General features: G+C 32.3%; 3 protein-coding genes across 6 annotated transcripts; 1 reads left to right on the top strand and 2 right to left on the bottom strand.

The window, feature by feature from the left end:
* Positions 1-34: 34 nt before the first annotated feature.
* chic (profilin chickadee) lies at positions 35-3,919 on the bottom strand. The gene is made up of 4 exons (XM_089703842.1): positions 3,698-3,919; positions 1,361-1,532; positions 1,135-1,234; positions 35-1,053 (listed from the first exon to the last, which is right to left on the bottom strand). The coding sequence occupies exons 1-3, from the start codon at positions 3,806-3,808 to the stop codon at positions 1,137-1,139; spliced, it is 381 nt and encodes a 126-aa protein (XP_089559968.1). The 5' UTR covers positions 3,809-3,919; the 3' UTR covers positions 35-1,053; positions 1,135-1,136.
* A 709-nt stretch (positions 3,920-4,628) lies between these two features.
* eIF4A (eukaryotic translation initiation factor 4A) lies at positions 4,629-9,850 on the top strand. 3 transcript variants are annotated; one of them, XM_089703829.1, is made up of 8 exons: positions 4,629-4,841; positions 5,283-5,655; positions 5,766-5,980; positions 6,281-6,428; positions 6,685-6,816; positions 8,442-8,665; positions 9,120-9,265; positions 9,778-9,850. In XM_089703829.1, exons 1-7 carry the CDS (start codon positions 4,819-4,821, stop codon positions 9,262-9,264), a joined length of 1,260 nt encoding a protein of 419 aa, XP_089559955.1. In that variant the 5' UTR covers positions 4,629-4,818; the 3' UTR covers position 9,265; positions 9,778-9,850. The 3 variants fall into 3 exon arrangements, 2 of the variants coding, with proteins under 2 accessions (XP_089559955.1, XP_089559948.1); XR_016316670.1 differs by having other exon boundaries at positions 4,630-4,841; positions 9,120-9,326; XM_089703822.1 differs by having other exon boundaries at positions 9,120-9,850.
* A 2,973-nt stretch (positions 9,851-12,823) lies between these two features.
* Positions 12,824-15,878, bottom strand: LOC149490402 (uncharacterized). Of its 2 annotated transcripts, none has more exons than XM_089703861.1 (2): positions 15,582-15,878; positions 12,824-14,707 (listed from the first exon to the last, which is right to left on the bottom strand). In XM_089703861.1, the coding sequence occupies exons 1-2, from the start codon at positions 15,661-15,663 to the stop codon at positions 13,521-13,523; spliced, it is 1,269 nt and encodes a 422-aa protein (XP_089559987.1). In that variant the 5' UTR covers positions 15,664-15,878; the 3' UTR covers positions 12,824-13,520. The 2 variants fall into 2 exon arrangements, with proteins under 2 accessions (XP_089559987.1, XP_089559994.1); XM_089703868.1 differs by lacking the exon at positions 15,582-15,878 and adding an exon at positions 15,021-15,260.
* Positions 15,879-16,663: the final 785 nt, after the last annotated feature.

Here is a 16,663-nt window from a genome sequence, read left to right on the forward strand (position 1 = left end):
ATTGGGTACCTGGGAAAATAATCAAACAAGATGATATAATACAAATCATTTTATTATTAGATAGACACAGTTCCCATCGCTTATCAGAAACAATGTACAAAGCTATAGTAGTAATATCAAATATAAACAATATGCACCCTTCGTTTACTGCAAGCCTTGTTGGAGGATACAGGGTAATAATAATAATTGAGCGCTTCTAGTTACTGCAGCTAAGAGTTAAACAGAATGCAAATGTTTATTTTTCACTACACAAGATTATATTTGCGGAATAATCAAAAAGAAGCATAGCAAAAATTGTTGGCGTGCACAAACTCGCGAGAGACGCCGCCCCGAGACCGCACGCTCACTTCATTATATTATTGAATATACTTTTCACACGATGGTTCCAGTGGGACTAGAGATTTTTCATTAAAAATGTAATATTTTTACTTGGGTTACAGTGTCTTTCATTTCATAACAAGCCCTTACACAAATGCCTATTTGTAATTACATATATAATTATGTTGTATATTGTTACAGTAATTTCATTACGTGGTTATAGTGATTTCTTATCAAGCATCTGTAAGCAAAAACTTAACTCGATTTGCGAACGGCTGTTACACTTTTTTATAATACTAGCTTCATTTATGATGTATTTAAAAATTAATAAAAAGGAATACGCGACATATAAAAATTCATAGGTGTCAGAATGCTTGAAAAGAAATAAAAAAAATCTCTATACATCATACTTTAAGACCCGCTAGCAAAACTGAAATCGCTTCACTGCATCGGTCGATAAAAGCAAATTTTTAAAATATAAATTTTAACCACACTACAGTAACAATTACTCTGTGGAAGCGGTGAGCGTGTAAAAAAGGGTCCAGAATCCGCAAAGTAATTGTATCTGCACACAGTTACTAAGCGCATCAGACACTGATGGCGCCATAATTTATCAAATATCAAAACCAATGAACGATCCTTATCACTTTTATAGAATATACAAAATGCAGTTACTTATTTCCCTGTGGAAAAAATATTATCTTATCGTATTCTTAGATCACGGCGCGCTTCGATCTGCAAAGGAAAAATAAGGTCATTTATCTGGTACACGACAATATATTCAAATGTATTCTAATGAAAAAGTAAATTATATACCTCTAATAACCACAGGTAAGTAAATAGTCTCCTAACTTCTCAACTACGGATGCGGCTTGTTGGGGTTGAATGGGTTCTTCGTAGAGAGAAATTACGATGGCTGTGAACAAAAGTTAAAATCAGTATGGGTCACTATTATCATGCAGGAATGCACTAAGTAACGAAGTTTTCTAAAATGCTGTAGACAAATAAAATTGCAGTTAGTGTTGTGTCACAGTGAACCCACCTTGCTGCGTTTTCATGCAATGCACGCCGACTTTGCCGAGCTTTGCGCGTATGATGCGGTCTGTGCCACTGAGGTAGATGTACCGCGTGCCCGCTATCGTCACGCCGCCGCTTGTAAGGAGTGATTCATTTTCATAGCCAGCCGCGATTTTCGCAACTTCATCTTTTGATATCTGTTAACAATTGATTTAATTGAATTTTACGTGCGTAATAGTTACCGCCTATTTGATAGGAGTTAAATCTATATATAAAACAATTTGTTTTGTAGTATCTACTATCTATATCATGAATAAGTCACTAAAACATCTTTCAAAAGTTAAACTTTTCAGTGAATATTTCAAGTCAATGAATGGTTTATTAAATTTAAGACATCCTGAATTTAAGAAGCAACACAATAATTATCTGTGATCTATCAACGCACAGCCTAAACCACTGAATGTATCAGGCTGAAATTTGGCATGCAGGTAGATGTTAGGATGTAGGCATCCGCTAAGAAAGGATTTCCCGAAAAACGGGGATGCACGTACAAAGTCGTGTGAATAAAGTACACACCCAAAAATAGATGATTGTTTTTTTTTTATTTTAGATTACACTCTGAAAATAAATTGTTAGGTATTTATTGTTTAAATAATTTAAGTATTTTCACCTTTACAACTACACAATACCTATGAAACAGTGTCAAAAACAAGTAATCCACGCTAGTCAATAAAATATAAGCAATAGCAAATAAATGAATAGAAATTTTGTACTTAATTCAGGTTTCAACACTTGCCATAGTAACATTTATTAATTATGTAGTAGAACATTTAAAATACAATTAACTAAGTTTATAGATCAACTGTTAAAAGTGTAAAGTAAATTCTGAAAAAAAAAACTGTATTTAGATTTTACATAATATCTTTAAAACACAAAGGCGAAAAAAAGGCCATCATATAATATGTGAGGATATTCATTTCATAAATTACCCATCCCATATGTATTTTTTGTTTAAAAAAATTGCAATACATTAAGATTTTTTTTAAAAGGTTATGAAAACATTAAGAAAAATATGTAAATAATCCCTCCATAGGCCATTTGATCAAAAGCAAATTGTTTGATTTAAATTATTCTTAATTTCATTAATTAGAACTCCTATGACAAAATTGGAAATCAATTAACTAGTTTGGTTTTCTTTATATTTAACTAATTTTTAGAGGAACTTAATAACTCAGGCCACGGAATCACAGACACAATAGAAAATCTGTTGTGTTGTGGACCGATCGGGCTGTTCAGGGCTCAATGGGTTAAATTAAGGAAAAGAAAATTTCAATTTGTCAAAAAAAATAAAAATATTTGTAGCTCCAATTATGTTACATCACTACCGACATGTATAAAACAAAGTTGCTTTCTCTGTCCTTATATCCCTATGTATGCTTAAATCTTTACAACTATGCAATAGATTTTGATGCGGTTTTTTTTAACAAATAGAGTGGTTCTCGAGGAATGTTTTAGTAAATAATTTATTAGGTTTTAGACAAAGCGGACGAAGCGGCGGGCGGAAATCTAGTTAAATTTATAAATGTTTGAAAATTTTAAATTGTAGATTTTAAAAATTTATCACATTGCTCGATCCTTATCATCATTATCAAATAATATTTATGGATTAATTTATATACAAGGAGTGGTACTTTTAAAATTGAAATCGATGACATCATCAAGTTTAGCGTCTATTAAATCGATTATTTCTAAGAAGGAAATAAAAAGATTAAGCATGGAGTAAGTAAATAAGAATATTCATGTTATAATAGAATTGCATATAGTGCACAATAATGAAATTCAACGCAAATAGTTACGATCGGCGATGACTCACGATGGTGTGTTCTTGATAATGGGGGGATGGCGCAGAATAAAAAATCCAAAATACAATTCTTAAATAATTTTGGTATAAAATCAAGTCTCTAGTGTTTAAATCACTAATTACATTTTTAATGTTTTTGTCAATATTAGGCGTCGGCTACGTGTAACTTTGACCTGACTCTTGGCCAAAAGTACCGGCCGGCATTACTAACTCCATAATTAGCGGCTAGGAAGCTCACAAATCGTTATAAAATCTACTAAACTGGTTTTATAATGTTTAGATGTTCATAATACAACAAATTACATTTTCCAAAATTCCATGACATGATAAAAATCATTTTCCAATTGGAACAGGTTGCTACCACATGTCGCCATCTTGTCAACTTGCCGGATTGGTCATTAAACAAATTTAGAAATGAGATTAAATTCACATAATTTTTGTCATTGTCACTAAAAATCTCGTTTTCTTTCACAAAACACAAAGTACTAAAAAATAACTTACGTCGAAGCCTTCCGACTTGGCCCAGACATTTCCATCATGACCGGCAATTGCAGCCTTTGTAACACACCTGGATGCAATTAACTGTTTGTCAACATAATCTTGCCAGCTCATTTTGCTTAAGTTCTTACAAATTAAAACTAAACTTTGCTATAACACAGTCTTATCGCTGCAACGAGCTAACGCTCCACACGAACAAAAAGCACTGCCGTTTCAAAATGGCAGCATGCACATAGACACGACAGGAAGCGCTTTCTACCAACATAACGACAATAACGCTACGTTCATTGCTTTGTAAGTTTGAGAACTAAAAATTTAGTTTTCTTACATTTTGGTCGTTGTCTGTAAAGATAATATAAAAAGATTATAATAAAAAGAAGTTTTATGGAGTTAACAGGAAGAGAACGGAAAAATAACTGTTAACAAATAAAAAAATCAACTTGGAAATATTCACTTTTCAATTCCTGTTATTTTGAATTAACTCCAGAATTGCGTTGTACTAGGTACTGATTATAACGAAATAATTAACGTAAATATTTTTTACAATATAACAATAAAACAAAGTTTTCACACGGGTTATTGTTAGTGATTTATATGTGGTGATATAAAATATAATTTCGTATTTATATTTTATACACAATTTACATTAATTGCTTGTGCACGAATGCTTCTTTTTGCTTCTTTTGTATTGCAAATACTTTGCATACAGATAAAATAATGAAAGTAATAGCTATATAAATTTATTTAAAAATTTCCACAAAGTAAATAATTATTCTAAAGTTGCGTTCATTATTTTTACTGGATACTCAATACCAGACAATAAATAACATAGACAAAATGTCACCGATCAATAGTGGCATTTGCTAAAGTGTTGCCTACTAAAAATAAAGTCTCAGTATTTCCGTCGTTTTATTTCCTATTAAATTAGTAATTCGCATCTCTCCGTAATTTACAGTGATATTAAAAAATTCTGTGTTTTAATAATCATTTTAAAATATTAAAATTTTGATCCCTATCCCTAAAAAAGGCGAAAATCGGTTTAAGTATATAACCATAAAAAAAGCTTTTGCTAAACTTAACTTGACCTTGCTAGTTCTTTTCCGTTCAGCTACCGCGATTGGAACATGTCTTATTCACCTGAAAGAAGGTAAGATAAGTTTTATGATTAATTTAAGCAGTGTTTAATGAAATAATAGTGTTTGAGAAGTGTATAAATATCATAAAGTTAAAAATAATATGTGGTATTAGTGGTTCTATAATAGTTATTGTAAAAAATTATTCTCTCCACGGTTGCCGATTGCCAACATGGCGCTGGTAGGAGGAACATTATTACTAATTCGGCTCTGCACGTGTTTTTATGATGAAAACGATTTTTTACTCTCGATTAAGACTTTTAATGAAGTTATCAAAATTCTGTGTATAAAATGACCGCGTTAGGTTGGTTTCATTAAAAAATTGCGTATAATATGCGTTAGAAATGCCATTTTGACAGTTCTGAAATTTTAATTGATTTTGCTTATTCACTGCATTATATCTTGTAAAAAATACTTTTGATACTTTTAATATGAAACATAATTTCGTTTAACAGATCGGACGATTGGACAGACGACAAAAATGGCCCCGCTAAGGATCAAGGCTATGACGGACCTCCCGGCATGGAGCCCGGTGGAGCTCTCGACACAAATTGGGACGAAGTCGTGGAAAGCTTCGATGACATGAATTTGAAGGAAGAATTGTTGAGAGGAATATATGCTTACGGTTTTGAGAAACCGTCTGCAATTCAACAACGCGCTATAATGCCTTGCATTCAAGGCCGTGATGTTATAGCTCAAGCTCAGTCTGGAACTGGGAAAACAGCTACATTCTCGATTTCAATTCTTCAACAGATTGATACCAGTATTCGTGAGTGTCAAGCTCTTATTTTAGCACCAACTAGAGAGTTGGCTCAACAGATTCAAAAGGTAATCTTTTGTTCTCAAACTCCAATATGTATTAATTCAACTAGATTTAAAACTTATCACATCATAATGAATAAGAATATAATAATGTATAATTGATTATATTATTTTAGGTGGTGATAGCCCTTGGTGATCATTTAAATGCCAAATGCCATGCTTGCATTGGTGGAACCAATGTCCGGGAGGATATGCGTCAACTCGAGAGTGGTGTCCACGTGGTTGTAGGAACCCCCGGTCGTGTATATGATATGATTACTCGTCGAGCTCTGAGGGCCAACACTATCAAGCTCTTTGTACTTGACGAGGCCGATGAAATGTTGTCTAGAGGGTGAGTCATACACTCTGTTAAGTATTTTTAGTTTCCAGTCATGTTTCAATCTCAAATAATAATAATCTTATATATAAAAATGAATTGCAAAATGTGTTGGTAAGTGCATAACTCAAGAACGGCTGAACCGATTTCGATAATCCTTTTTTATTATATTCCTTGAAGTACGAGGATGGTTCTTATGTAGAGAAAACGTAAACATGTACCACGGGCGAAGCCGGGGTGGACCGCTAGTAAATAATAAAATCTTCTTTATTTGGTTTATATTTAAGTAAATATTTGTTTTATTTTGAATTCCAGTTTCAAAGACCAAATTCATGATGTATTCAAGATGCTTTCTGCTGATGTACAAGTTATTCTGTTATCGGCTACTATGCCTGATGATGTATTGGAAGTGTCTCGGTGTTTCATGAGAGATCCCGTTCGCATTCTTGTGCAAAAGGAAGAGGTAAATTTTAATATTTCATGTTGCATTAATTGTGCTAATCAATTATTGTGGTATAATTGCAAAAGTATTCTATGTTACCTTGAACAGAAACAAGATAATTAAATTACTTAACATATTGATCTTTTTAGAGGCCATGTAACTACATTAGTTATGTAATATATGATAAAAAATTATTTTTTGACGAAAGGATATGATTTACTGTACACTTGATTTAAATGTAACAAATTTATTAATTTTATAAACATTTATATTCTAGCTTACCCTGGAAGGTATTAAACAATTCTTTATCTCAATTGACCAAGAAGAGTGGAAGTTGGATACTCTTTGTGACTTGTATGATACACTCTCAATTGCTCAGGCTGTAATTTTCTGCAACACCCGTCGCAAGGTCAGTATATAATAGAGTTAAAAGTTTACCTCTAAATATTTAAATTCAGAGGCAATTCTTAGTTAGTTTAGCTGTTATCAGTAATTTAATTAAATCATTTTTTATAAAACTACTATATATTTATTTTTCATAAGTATTCACAATTTACCTAAGTTCAATGTTTTAATTTAAACATTTTTTAATATGCATTACCTTTCAATCCTTTATGGTGATAAAATTAAATATAGCTGCAACATTAGAATTGATAACTTTATTGTTACTAAGCTTGCAGTAAAACGGCTTAGAGGAGGATCATATTTCAAAAATGCATTAGTTCATCACAATTTTTTACAATAAATATGATGTATCATATTTACATTATAAACTTTTAGTTTTATAAACCTTGTCAACCAAGTCAATGGAAATTACTACAGCAACATAAAAGCATTTTTTTTTGTTATAATGTTATATGCTTGCAAATAAAATTGGACTGCAAAAGCTAATGTTTCGTAATTTTAAAGAACATTATTTGCTTTAATAAATTATTGCCTTTATAATTTGTTAACACTGCATGGATAAAGGCTTTGTATGTGGTTTAAGACCACCTATGGTATCCACCACCTTGATCCAAGTTCAGGTTGTCAGTTAACACTTGTTGTTGAAATTCTCATCTCAAATCCCCCATTTAGTGATTAAAGTTCAAATGCCAAACGTCTGAGCTACCACAATCTTTTATAAATTATGCTTAATCTAATATAATAATTTATAAGCTATCAAGAGATGCAATAAATATATTTATTAATTGTTTAAGTCAAATGCCAGCTATGTTTTATATTTATGGGTACAGTAGTTGTCCATTTAAAAGAACAATAATATATCGGGCGAACTTTCTATACTAGTTTAATATAAGGCCCTTTTTTTAAGAAAACAAAATGATGTTATATGTACAAGCTTAATCCGTCAGTCCTCGGATCACAGACACAATAGAAAATCTATTGTGTCTCGGCCCGATCGGGCCGCTCGGTGGTCAATGGGTTAATACATTTTTACAAATATGTATGAGATATCTTTCTTAATATATATAAATCTCGTGTCACAATGTTTGTCCTCAATGGACTCCTAAACCACTTAACCGATTATAATAAAATTCGCACACCATGTGCAGTTCGATCCAACTTGAGAGATAGGATAGGTTTTATCCCGGAAATTCCACGGGAAAGGGAACTATGCGGGGTTTTCTCTGAAAACGCGGGCGAAGCTGCGGGCGGAAAGCTAGTAACTTATAATTTACATTTTACAAAATTTAACATTTTTAAGTGTGCCCTAATATAAATTGACTATAATTGACCGCCTCCTTGGTACAGTGGTTGACGCGTGAGCGTAGCACCGAGGGGTCCTGGGTTCGATTCCCGGTGGAGACGAAGAAAAAAAAATGTCTCGGTCTGGTAGGACACAGAAGGCTGATCACCTACTTGTCCCTAAAGAAAATCGATCAGTGAAACAGATGTATAATGCATCTGCCCCTTACCCCACTAGGGGTGTAGAAGCCCTTCTGGATAACATTGAGAGACACCACACAAAAAAAAAACCCACTAGGGGCCATGCATGAGACTTCACTTTTTTAATATAAAGTGTATTGTCGACAGGTGGACTGGCTCACCGAGTCGATGCACGACCGTGACTTCACCGTGTCCGCCATGCACGGCGACATGGAGCAGCGCGAGCGCGAAGTGATCATGCGCCAGTTCCGCACCGGCTCCTCTCGCGTGCTCATCACCACTGATCTGCTCGCTCGTGGTATTGATGTACAGCAAGTTTCTTGCGTCATCAACTATGATTTGCCAACCAATCGTGAAAATTACATTCACAGGTGTGTAGTGTACCATTCAAAAAAAAAAAAATTCTTTATTTGGAACATAATAACAAATTGTACATAAACTTAAATTACGATGACATCCGTAAAAGCATACCCCTCCCCCCATAAGCATGATAAATTTTAATTGATAACACACAAATTTTATCAAGTTACAATTTATTGTAATAAATATAATATATATCTATACATTTAAATATCTGTATATTTACTAATACGAAATAAATGACTTCTATCATTACAAAATTGAAAAAAAAGTCGAGAGATAAACTAATACTCAGTAAAAATTTTTAATGAACGGCGAACGTCACGCTGCCGTAGACCCTCTGTCCCCCCTTGTCACATCTTGTCACACTCGCGAAATTCCCCCCCCCCCCTTGTATGCGAACGTATTTTATGAACAGCCCCTTTTTTGACTATGAAAATGATACTTATTCTTAATTATTTACAGGATTGGTAGAGGTGGTCGTTTCGGTCGTAAGGGAATTGCTATCAACTTCGTGACTGAAAATGACAAGAGAGCGTTAAAAGATATTGAGGAGTTCTACCACACTACTATTACTGAAATGCCCAGCGATGTGGCCAACCTTATCTGAGGTGCCTACGCATTCCGGTTTATACTTTTGTGTCCTGCATTCTATTGCGATATTTATACAGTGTGAGTATTAGGAGCCGCCTTCCAAGTACCGCTGTGCTGATTTTTTATTGGAACTCATTTCATTTGGACCGATATTTGTTTTAGTTTATTTAATGAATGCATTATACTATTATAGTCTTATATTATAAGTTTAATATACATTATAGGCGTAAGACCGGCTCGGCCGGATGGCCCCCGTTCCGCGCAGACCTCTCTGCCACTTGCAGAGGGGTCTCATCGGGTACTGGAGAGGCTATTTCAATCACAAAAGTACTAGAAGGAAATAATGTATTGTAACCTCTTTTTTCCAGTTGTACATAATATGGTAACTGTTTTTTGTAATTCAGTAAATAAATATAATTAAACATCTATTGGTATTGTTATTGAAGAGGATTTGTAGCACTCCACTCCCGATCGGAACCTTAATTTCATAAAAATTCTTGTATTGAGCTGTAAAAATTTTTGTTTACAGAAGATCTACCAACTCGCCTGAACACACTTTGGAAACAACTATGTGGAAATAATAAATCAAAATTTCCTCAATATGTTCATTACTTTCTTTTTATGGGCCCTATGTTTTGTCCTTTTTGATATCCCCCCTATTCCCTGTTATTTTGACCCCAGTATGTAATTATATATTGTGGCTCTTGATCTATATCCAAAACCTGTTTTACAACTTTTTTTTTTATTGTTTTCTACATGGTTTTTTGTTTATTTCGATTAATTTTATATTTTCAAATAAATTAATTTTAAAATAACATGAAGTTGGTGATTAAGGTTCCTGTATACAATTATTTAGAATAAAATACAATAGTCGTAAATGTTTATTGTGAATTCTCTTTCAACATAATATAATAATAAAACATGTAAGCACACAAGCAAACTTATTGTTTAGTGTATGTCAAGTTTCTAATACTATATGCAATTAATCATAAAATACAATATGTGTACAATTAAAGAATTATACCAATAAAGTAAATATCTTGTATAAATTTATACATATCGGACTTCCTGAAACACATCTACCTAAATAAGAAAATACATTATCCGAACACCTAATTTAGATAGTTCAATATATGTTACGTATCGAGTTTTTTTATATATTAGTTACAAATTAACTGCAGATACAGAACTGCCAATGCCAATTTTTTATAGCATAGAAGTACATTTTAATACCTATTTAAATGCATGAGTACTTTCATAAGTAGTAAGTAACAATATACGTCACTACAGACTAGGCATCGCTTATTTTATATTCTAATGACGTCATAACACGAGCCGATCTTTCATCCATCTGTTTCCTGATAAGGCCACTATCTAAAAATTATCTCTTCAGTTGAACCATAATACATATATATAAACTAATATTATAAAGCTGAAGAGTTTGTTTGTTTGTTTGTTTGAACGCGCTAATCTCGGGAACTACTGGTCCGATTTGAAAAATTCTTTCGGTGTTAGATAGCTCATTTATCGAGGAAGGCTATAGGCTATATACCATCACGCTACGACCAATAGGAGAGGAGCCACGGGGGTGAAACCGCGCGGAGCGGCTAGGTATGAATAAGCGTAGTAAGAGTAAGCGGGTTTATTATAACTTGGCATTCTATGATTGGACAGCCTAAAATACATACAAAAATGATCATAAATATTGCCCATGTGTAAAACATGAAGCAAATAGTCATCATTTGTGTTAGAAAATTGTATTTTCTTACGAATTGTATTTCCAGAAAAAATACCACCCCTTGCCTCCCATCTATCCAAGATATAATACTATAGTAGAGCCATTTTAATAGGCAACATTTGACAGTTCAACAAAATTCAAGAACGTAACCTAGTAACGACGACATAGAATAACATGATATTTCGTTTTGTTAGAACTGCACATTTGCTTAACTTTTTTCAATTACGATTACATATTTATTATAATAATGACCGATATAAGTAATTTTAGGATTTGATTTTACTGATAAACCATTCTAAACATAATAAACAATTTCTGATTTAAAGAACTGACGTCACTACAATTTTGTGTCAATAAACCTTTTTTCTTTTTAAATACCAGAGACGTTACTCTAAAAATCGAAATCTGACATCTAGAATCGAATGCATTGATTACTTGGGAATAAAAATTATCATAAATTATTGACATGTGTTTCAAGTTCGATTGACAAATGTTTCAAGTCCGTATCGATTAATTCACTTTAATCGATGTTTTTATGCAGGTTACCACCCTATGAAGATAAAATTGATAGACGTCAAATGTTACCTATTAAATTGGCTCCACTATAGTCGCACCTTTTGACCCATAAGTTAAACTTCATTCTATACAGGTGGTGGTGGTATACACTATTCTGTCTGTTTTTAATATTGAAATAACACTACAATCTACATATACCAAAATAGTATTTTACTAACACTACAATCTACACCAAAATAGTAATTTTAACAATTTTTGTCTGTTCCGGCTAATCTCAGGAACGGCTGGACCGATTTTGACGGGACTTTCATTGTCAGATAGCTGTTGTTATAATAACTTAGGCTATTTTTTATACCGATATTCCCACAGGAACATTAGGATTAAAAGGGAAAAACTCATTCACGCGCGCGGGCGAAACCGCAAGGCGCAGCTAAGTAATAATATAAAGATCCAGAGTTTGTTAGAATGTACCTACTAATTTCAAGAAATACTTTACCGATGTTATTCTTTCACCGTTGGATATGTCTACGACCTACGTCGTTGTTTACCCAGTGCAATAAGCTTTGTATGTAGGTACCATGGGCGACACCGCTCGCTAGCATAATTATTTATAACTAGCGGTCCGCCCCGGCTTCGCCCGTGGTACATATTTCGCAATAAAAGGTAGCCTATGTTCTTTCTCAGGGTCTAAAGATTGTCTGTGCCAAATTTCATCAAAATCGGTTGAGAGGTTTATGTGTGAAAAGTATACATACATAATTTCAAACTTTTCCTCTTTATAATATTATTATTAGTGTATAGATAAAATCGAATTACGATACTTATCCAAGTTTTTTAATAATTTGGTTTATTGGATAATGGATAGGTATAAAAACGAATAAAGTAAATATCTTGTATAAATTAAATATTTATTGGATTGGACTAAAAGGCTTATTACACTACCCGATATGAAGGGCCCTGCATCTAGGGTGGGCGTGTTCCCTAGTTAGTGTGGCGCTTATTACACTTCTCTGCGAATTGGGCCCTAACTCAGTTTATACGCGAATGTCTAGAGAGATAAACGTATTGTTGCATTTTACATTATGCCGCTGTCAGTATCCAAACTTCAAAAAGTTGCTGTAGCAGTGGCAACCGTTGACGCAATAACAAATATTAAAAAAAGAAGAGAAAGATCTGGGTGAAAGAGTATTTGCGGTTACGTGAAAAGCTTTCAAATATGCAAATACTAAGCGTGCTTGAACCGGGAGTTTTAATGAATTAATTAGAGTAGGTGCAGAACAATTTGAACACTTGTTGAGTTTTAAAACAATTAAATAAACAATTGATTTAAACAATTTATTTATTTGTTAACATGGCGGTGTGATCACAAACATTTGGAACTTCCCTTTTAAGTTATATAAACCTGTAGTAGGGAAGTTTGGTGACACCTTACATACAAAAGCAGCCACTCCACGCACTAGTCGCGCGGCAACTGAGCTCCCTAACCGCCCTAAACGTTATTACATTACCCAATCTGCAGGGCGCTTAGGGAGCTAGGCAGATCGGGCAGACCCGATCGCCCTAAATCGGGACACTAACTCCCTAAGTCTTATTACACCACTCTTAGTTAGGGTTAGGGTCCCTAAAAATTGGGTGGTCTAATAAGCCTTTAAAATTTATAACGGTATACGGTATACCTACTGGGCGGCTAGCTAGTTTCAAAATGCTGGTCAGTAGACAAAATAAAATAAACTTGTTACCTAGTTATTAAATGTAATGTATATTGCACATACATATTCTAAGAAAAATATATGAATTGAAGCAGGATATAATATATTAATAAAAAAGATCAGTAGAATAATAAACTTTATTCTTTACAACAGTAATAAAATTATATGCCAGGCAAAATAACATCACAGTCTTATAGGAGGACTTATATACACAAACATTTAAATTCTTATCTACTAATAAATCAACGTCTTACTCTCAGTAATATTTACTCTTACTAATAGTGCATACAATAATATTTTAAACAGATATCATAAAAATGCAAATAAAAGTATAAGTAACAACACTGAAACTGGAAATATTATATAAACAGACATTCTAGGGTGACAAACAGACATTAGAATGGAAGTATCATCATCATTTCTCAAACCATCTTTTGTAGGTACTTCTACAATAACTAACTCATCACTAAACATTTCAATATTAAAAGAACACTCTGTTTTATTCAAACATACCTTAGAATCTGACATATTTGAATAGAGGAAGATTGGCTTGTAAATATCAAATATTGCATGAACATCATTCACAACAAAGTCATTATCACTGTAAAATATATAGTAGTAATATCCGTCAGATGTAACTTCATGAATAACTTTAAGTGTTGTAGTGACTTCTAAATATTTGGTGTTATTGCATTGCATTGAATATGGAAAATATTCATTAATCAGTATATTTTTGTTGTAACATAAATGCAAGTTATTTTCAAAGCTGGATACAGACGCATCTTCTTGTAGCTTTGATGTGTTAAATGCATTGCCTCCATGGTTAACACCAGTGTCTAATATTGTGTTAGGGTTATGTATTGAAGGATTGAGTGTATCGCGCTTGTCTCTTTGTTTATTTATGACATTGATTTCACTGGCATTTTCATCAATGTTTTTATTTTTATGCATATAATTAGTACTTAATTTCTTAATATTTTCTTTTTCACTAGGTCTCTGTAGAGTAACCATAACATGACCATTTTTACCAATGAGAGGAGGTTCCTGTTTGTATTTATTTCCCTCTAAAATGCCACATGTATCTAATATTTTATCTCCTTTTACAACTAATATTTTGGAACCTTCATATCTAGAACAAGCTTTTAATTCAACAGTAGCCCCAGAGAATAAGTAGAATCCCCAATATTCTAATGTATCGTCTGGCAAAGACATTGACTTCTTAAGTGTTATATGTTTTCTTTTTTTAGATAAACGTGGCCTACCCTTCATTTGGAATGCATTAAATGTTGTATTCATTTTTAAGGAATGTTTTTCAGAAAATATTGATGATTGACCCTTATGTATTTGTATTACATCAGAATCTGATATTTTATACATAACATCAGCATATCTTATGTGCCTAAGATATAATGGAAATATAATGAGTATTGATGGTAAAACTGTAGTGAGCAAACAAAATGTTACAACTCTTCGCGTTCCATGCATTTTGGTACCATCTACAACACAATAAAAAAATATATGTTATGACAATTAATAAATAATAGCTAGTCATAATATGGATTGCTTATTTTTAAAGACATGCACGATTATTTTTTAATCAAACTCATTGAATAATCTTCAAAATTATGAGAACAGGTAGGATTATAAAGATATAAGCTTCGATCATTATGATAGGTAATTTAAATAACTGTAGTCTGTCTTATAAGTAAATGTTCTAAAATTAACGGGAAAAACTTAAATCTTACAAGAACGCAAGGGAAATGTTAGTTTATTTAAAATAAAGAGGTATTTTTAAAATTTAAGACATACCTACTAGAACGACGTTTCCTTGATTTATTTTTACAACAACAACGGCATATTCTACACTTTTCTAACTATTTACATTATGGATTAATATTTTAACCTTGAATAGTCATAAGATCACGAAAGGAAGTATATTTTTTATTTACCAATAAAGATTATACTACTTAGAGTTGAACGGTGTCTACATTTTACGAGTTTTATTTACATTTTTTATCAATAAAATGTAAATCATATGTCAAATATCTCAAACATAATATAATAATTTGACAACGTCAAAATGTTTCTAAACGGTTAATGTTTCCGAACTTTAAGGTTTCTTTGCATGTTTTCAAACTAAGTAGGTATATAATATTTAAAAAAATACACTCAAATACATAATTTAAAACGTAAAAATTGGTAAACACATAGTTATTAAAATATACCTAACTATTTTTTGCTCGTTTTTGTATCTGCATATTTCAAATGGATATTTCTATGTGTAGAATTACATAGTCATTTTGATTTCATTTTGAACAAAAACCACTCATTTATTGTTTAGAGGAAAAAATCTTAAAACAGCTTACTTACCATTTTCTTTATTGTGAATAGACGTGTAATGATGATTAGCATTGTAGTACGTATTACAAGAATGATGGAACTTTTGACTCATTCTTACCGAACTATGTAGTTTGTTTGTTATTTTTTTTAAATCACAGAAAAATATTTATTTTACTAAACAAAACTATTGTTAACATTAAACACATACTAGTTAATATGCAAAAATAGAAGGAGCTGTTACAAATGAATTACATTAACGATTTATGTAAACGTAGTGTCCGATAAGCTTATCATCGAAATATATCAAGAAGATAATAACATCTACAAATAGGGAGAGCGTATGGTATGTACTAAATAACGCAACATTATTACACTCTCGAATTACTTTTATATATTTTATATTCAGAATAGCTGGTATTTAATATAAATTTTTATTCAAATTATTTAAAATGTAATGTAATCAAAACATTATTCAATGCTTTGTAAATGAAATCTGTTTTTAACGTTTTGGTGGTAGTAAAATATGCGGATGGTATTATCTTATCGGTACCATAAAAAAGGGATTAGCCACTTATGTGCACTATGAGATAAACAATAAGTTGAAATATTATTTTAAAAATATTATATTATATTATAGGTTTCCTAACGATTTCAGTACATATTTAATTTGATACATCAACTATGACTTCTCTATAAGTTTCCGAATTATGAGCCTTCATCCAAATCTGCTTAGCTGTTTTACAAAATTGATTAACCAAATCAATAATTTTAGAGGTATGAATGTTGAATACATACAACAATAAAAATATAACTGAAATCTGTTGGTTTTAGCGGGATGCTATAATTTTACCCATAGCCTTCCTCGATAAATGGGCTATCTAAACACCCAAAGAATTTTTCAAATCGTGCCCAATTTAGTTCAATTCTTAATTTGGCGCGGCGCGGCGGGGTGTGAAGTATTTCAATGTAAACTTTCGTTTTACAGAACTCAAACCTATTTTTTTTTCTATCTTCTATAGAGTTCACTTCACAGTTGTAGACGGGCAACTCTTGTCTTTTTTAACCTCCGACGCAAAACGAGGAGCTGTGACGAGGAGTGTTATGATCAGTTA

Source organism: Colias philodice, chromosome 2 (assembly GCF_061535455.1).
Source record: "Colias philodice isolate Cphi_HAF_F1 chromosome 2, ilColPhil1 Martin Lab GWU primary, whole genome shotgun sequence".
NCBI classification, from domain to species: Eukaryota; Metazoa; Arthropoda; class Insecta; order Lepidoptera; family Pieridae; genus Colias; species Colias philodice.

Bases quoted from the DNA above. Each gene is read 5' to 3' on its own strand.
- chic (XM_089703842.1), bottom strand. From the start codon at position 3,808: ATGAGCTGGCAAGATTATGTTGACAAACAGTTAATTGCATCCAGGTGT. The intron at 1,533-3,697 runs GTAAGTTATTTT...AATTGTTAACAG, and splicing joins CCAAGTCGGAAGGCTTCGAC to ATATCAAAAGATGAAGTTGC. The intron at 1,235-1,360 runs GTGGGTTCACTG...TTTTGTTCACAG, and splicing joins TTGCATGAAAACGCAGCAAG to CCATCGTAATTTCTCTCTAC.
- LOC149490402 (XM_089703861.1), bottom strand. From the start codon at position 15,663: ATGAGTCAAAAGTTCCATCATTCTTGTAATACGTACTACAATGCTAAT. The intron at 14,708-15,581 runs GTAAGTAAGCTG...ATTGTGTTGTAG, and splicing joins TATTCACAATAAAGAAAATG to ATGGTACCAAAATGCATGGA.
- eIF4A (XM_089703822.1), top strand. From the start codon at position 4,819: ATGTCTTATTCACCTGAAAGAAG. The intron at 5,656-5,765 runs GTAATCTTTTGT...ATATTATTTTAG, and splicing joins TGGCTCAACAGATTCAAAAG to GTGGTGATAGCCCTTGGTGA. The intron at 5,981-6,280 runs GTGAGTCATACA...TTTGAATTCCAG, and splicing joins GATGAAATGTTGTCTAGAGG to TTTCAAAGACCAAATTCATG.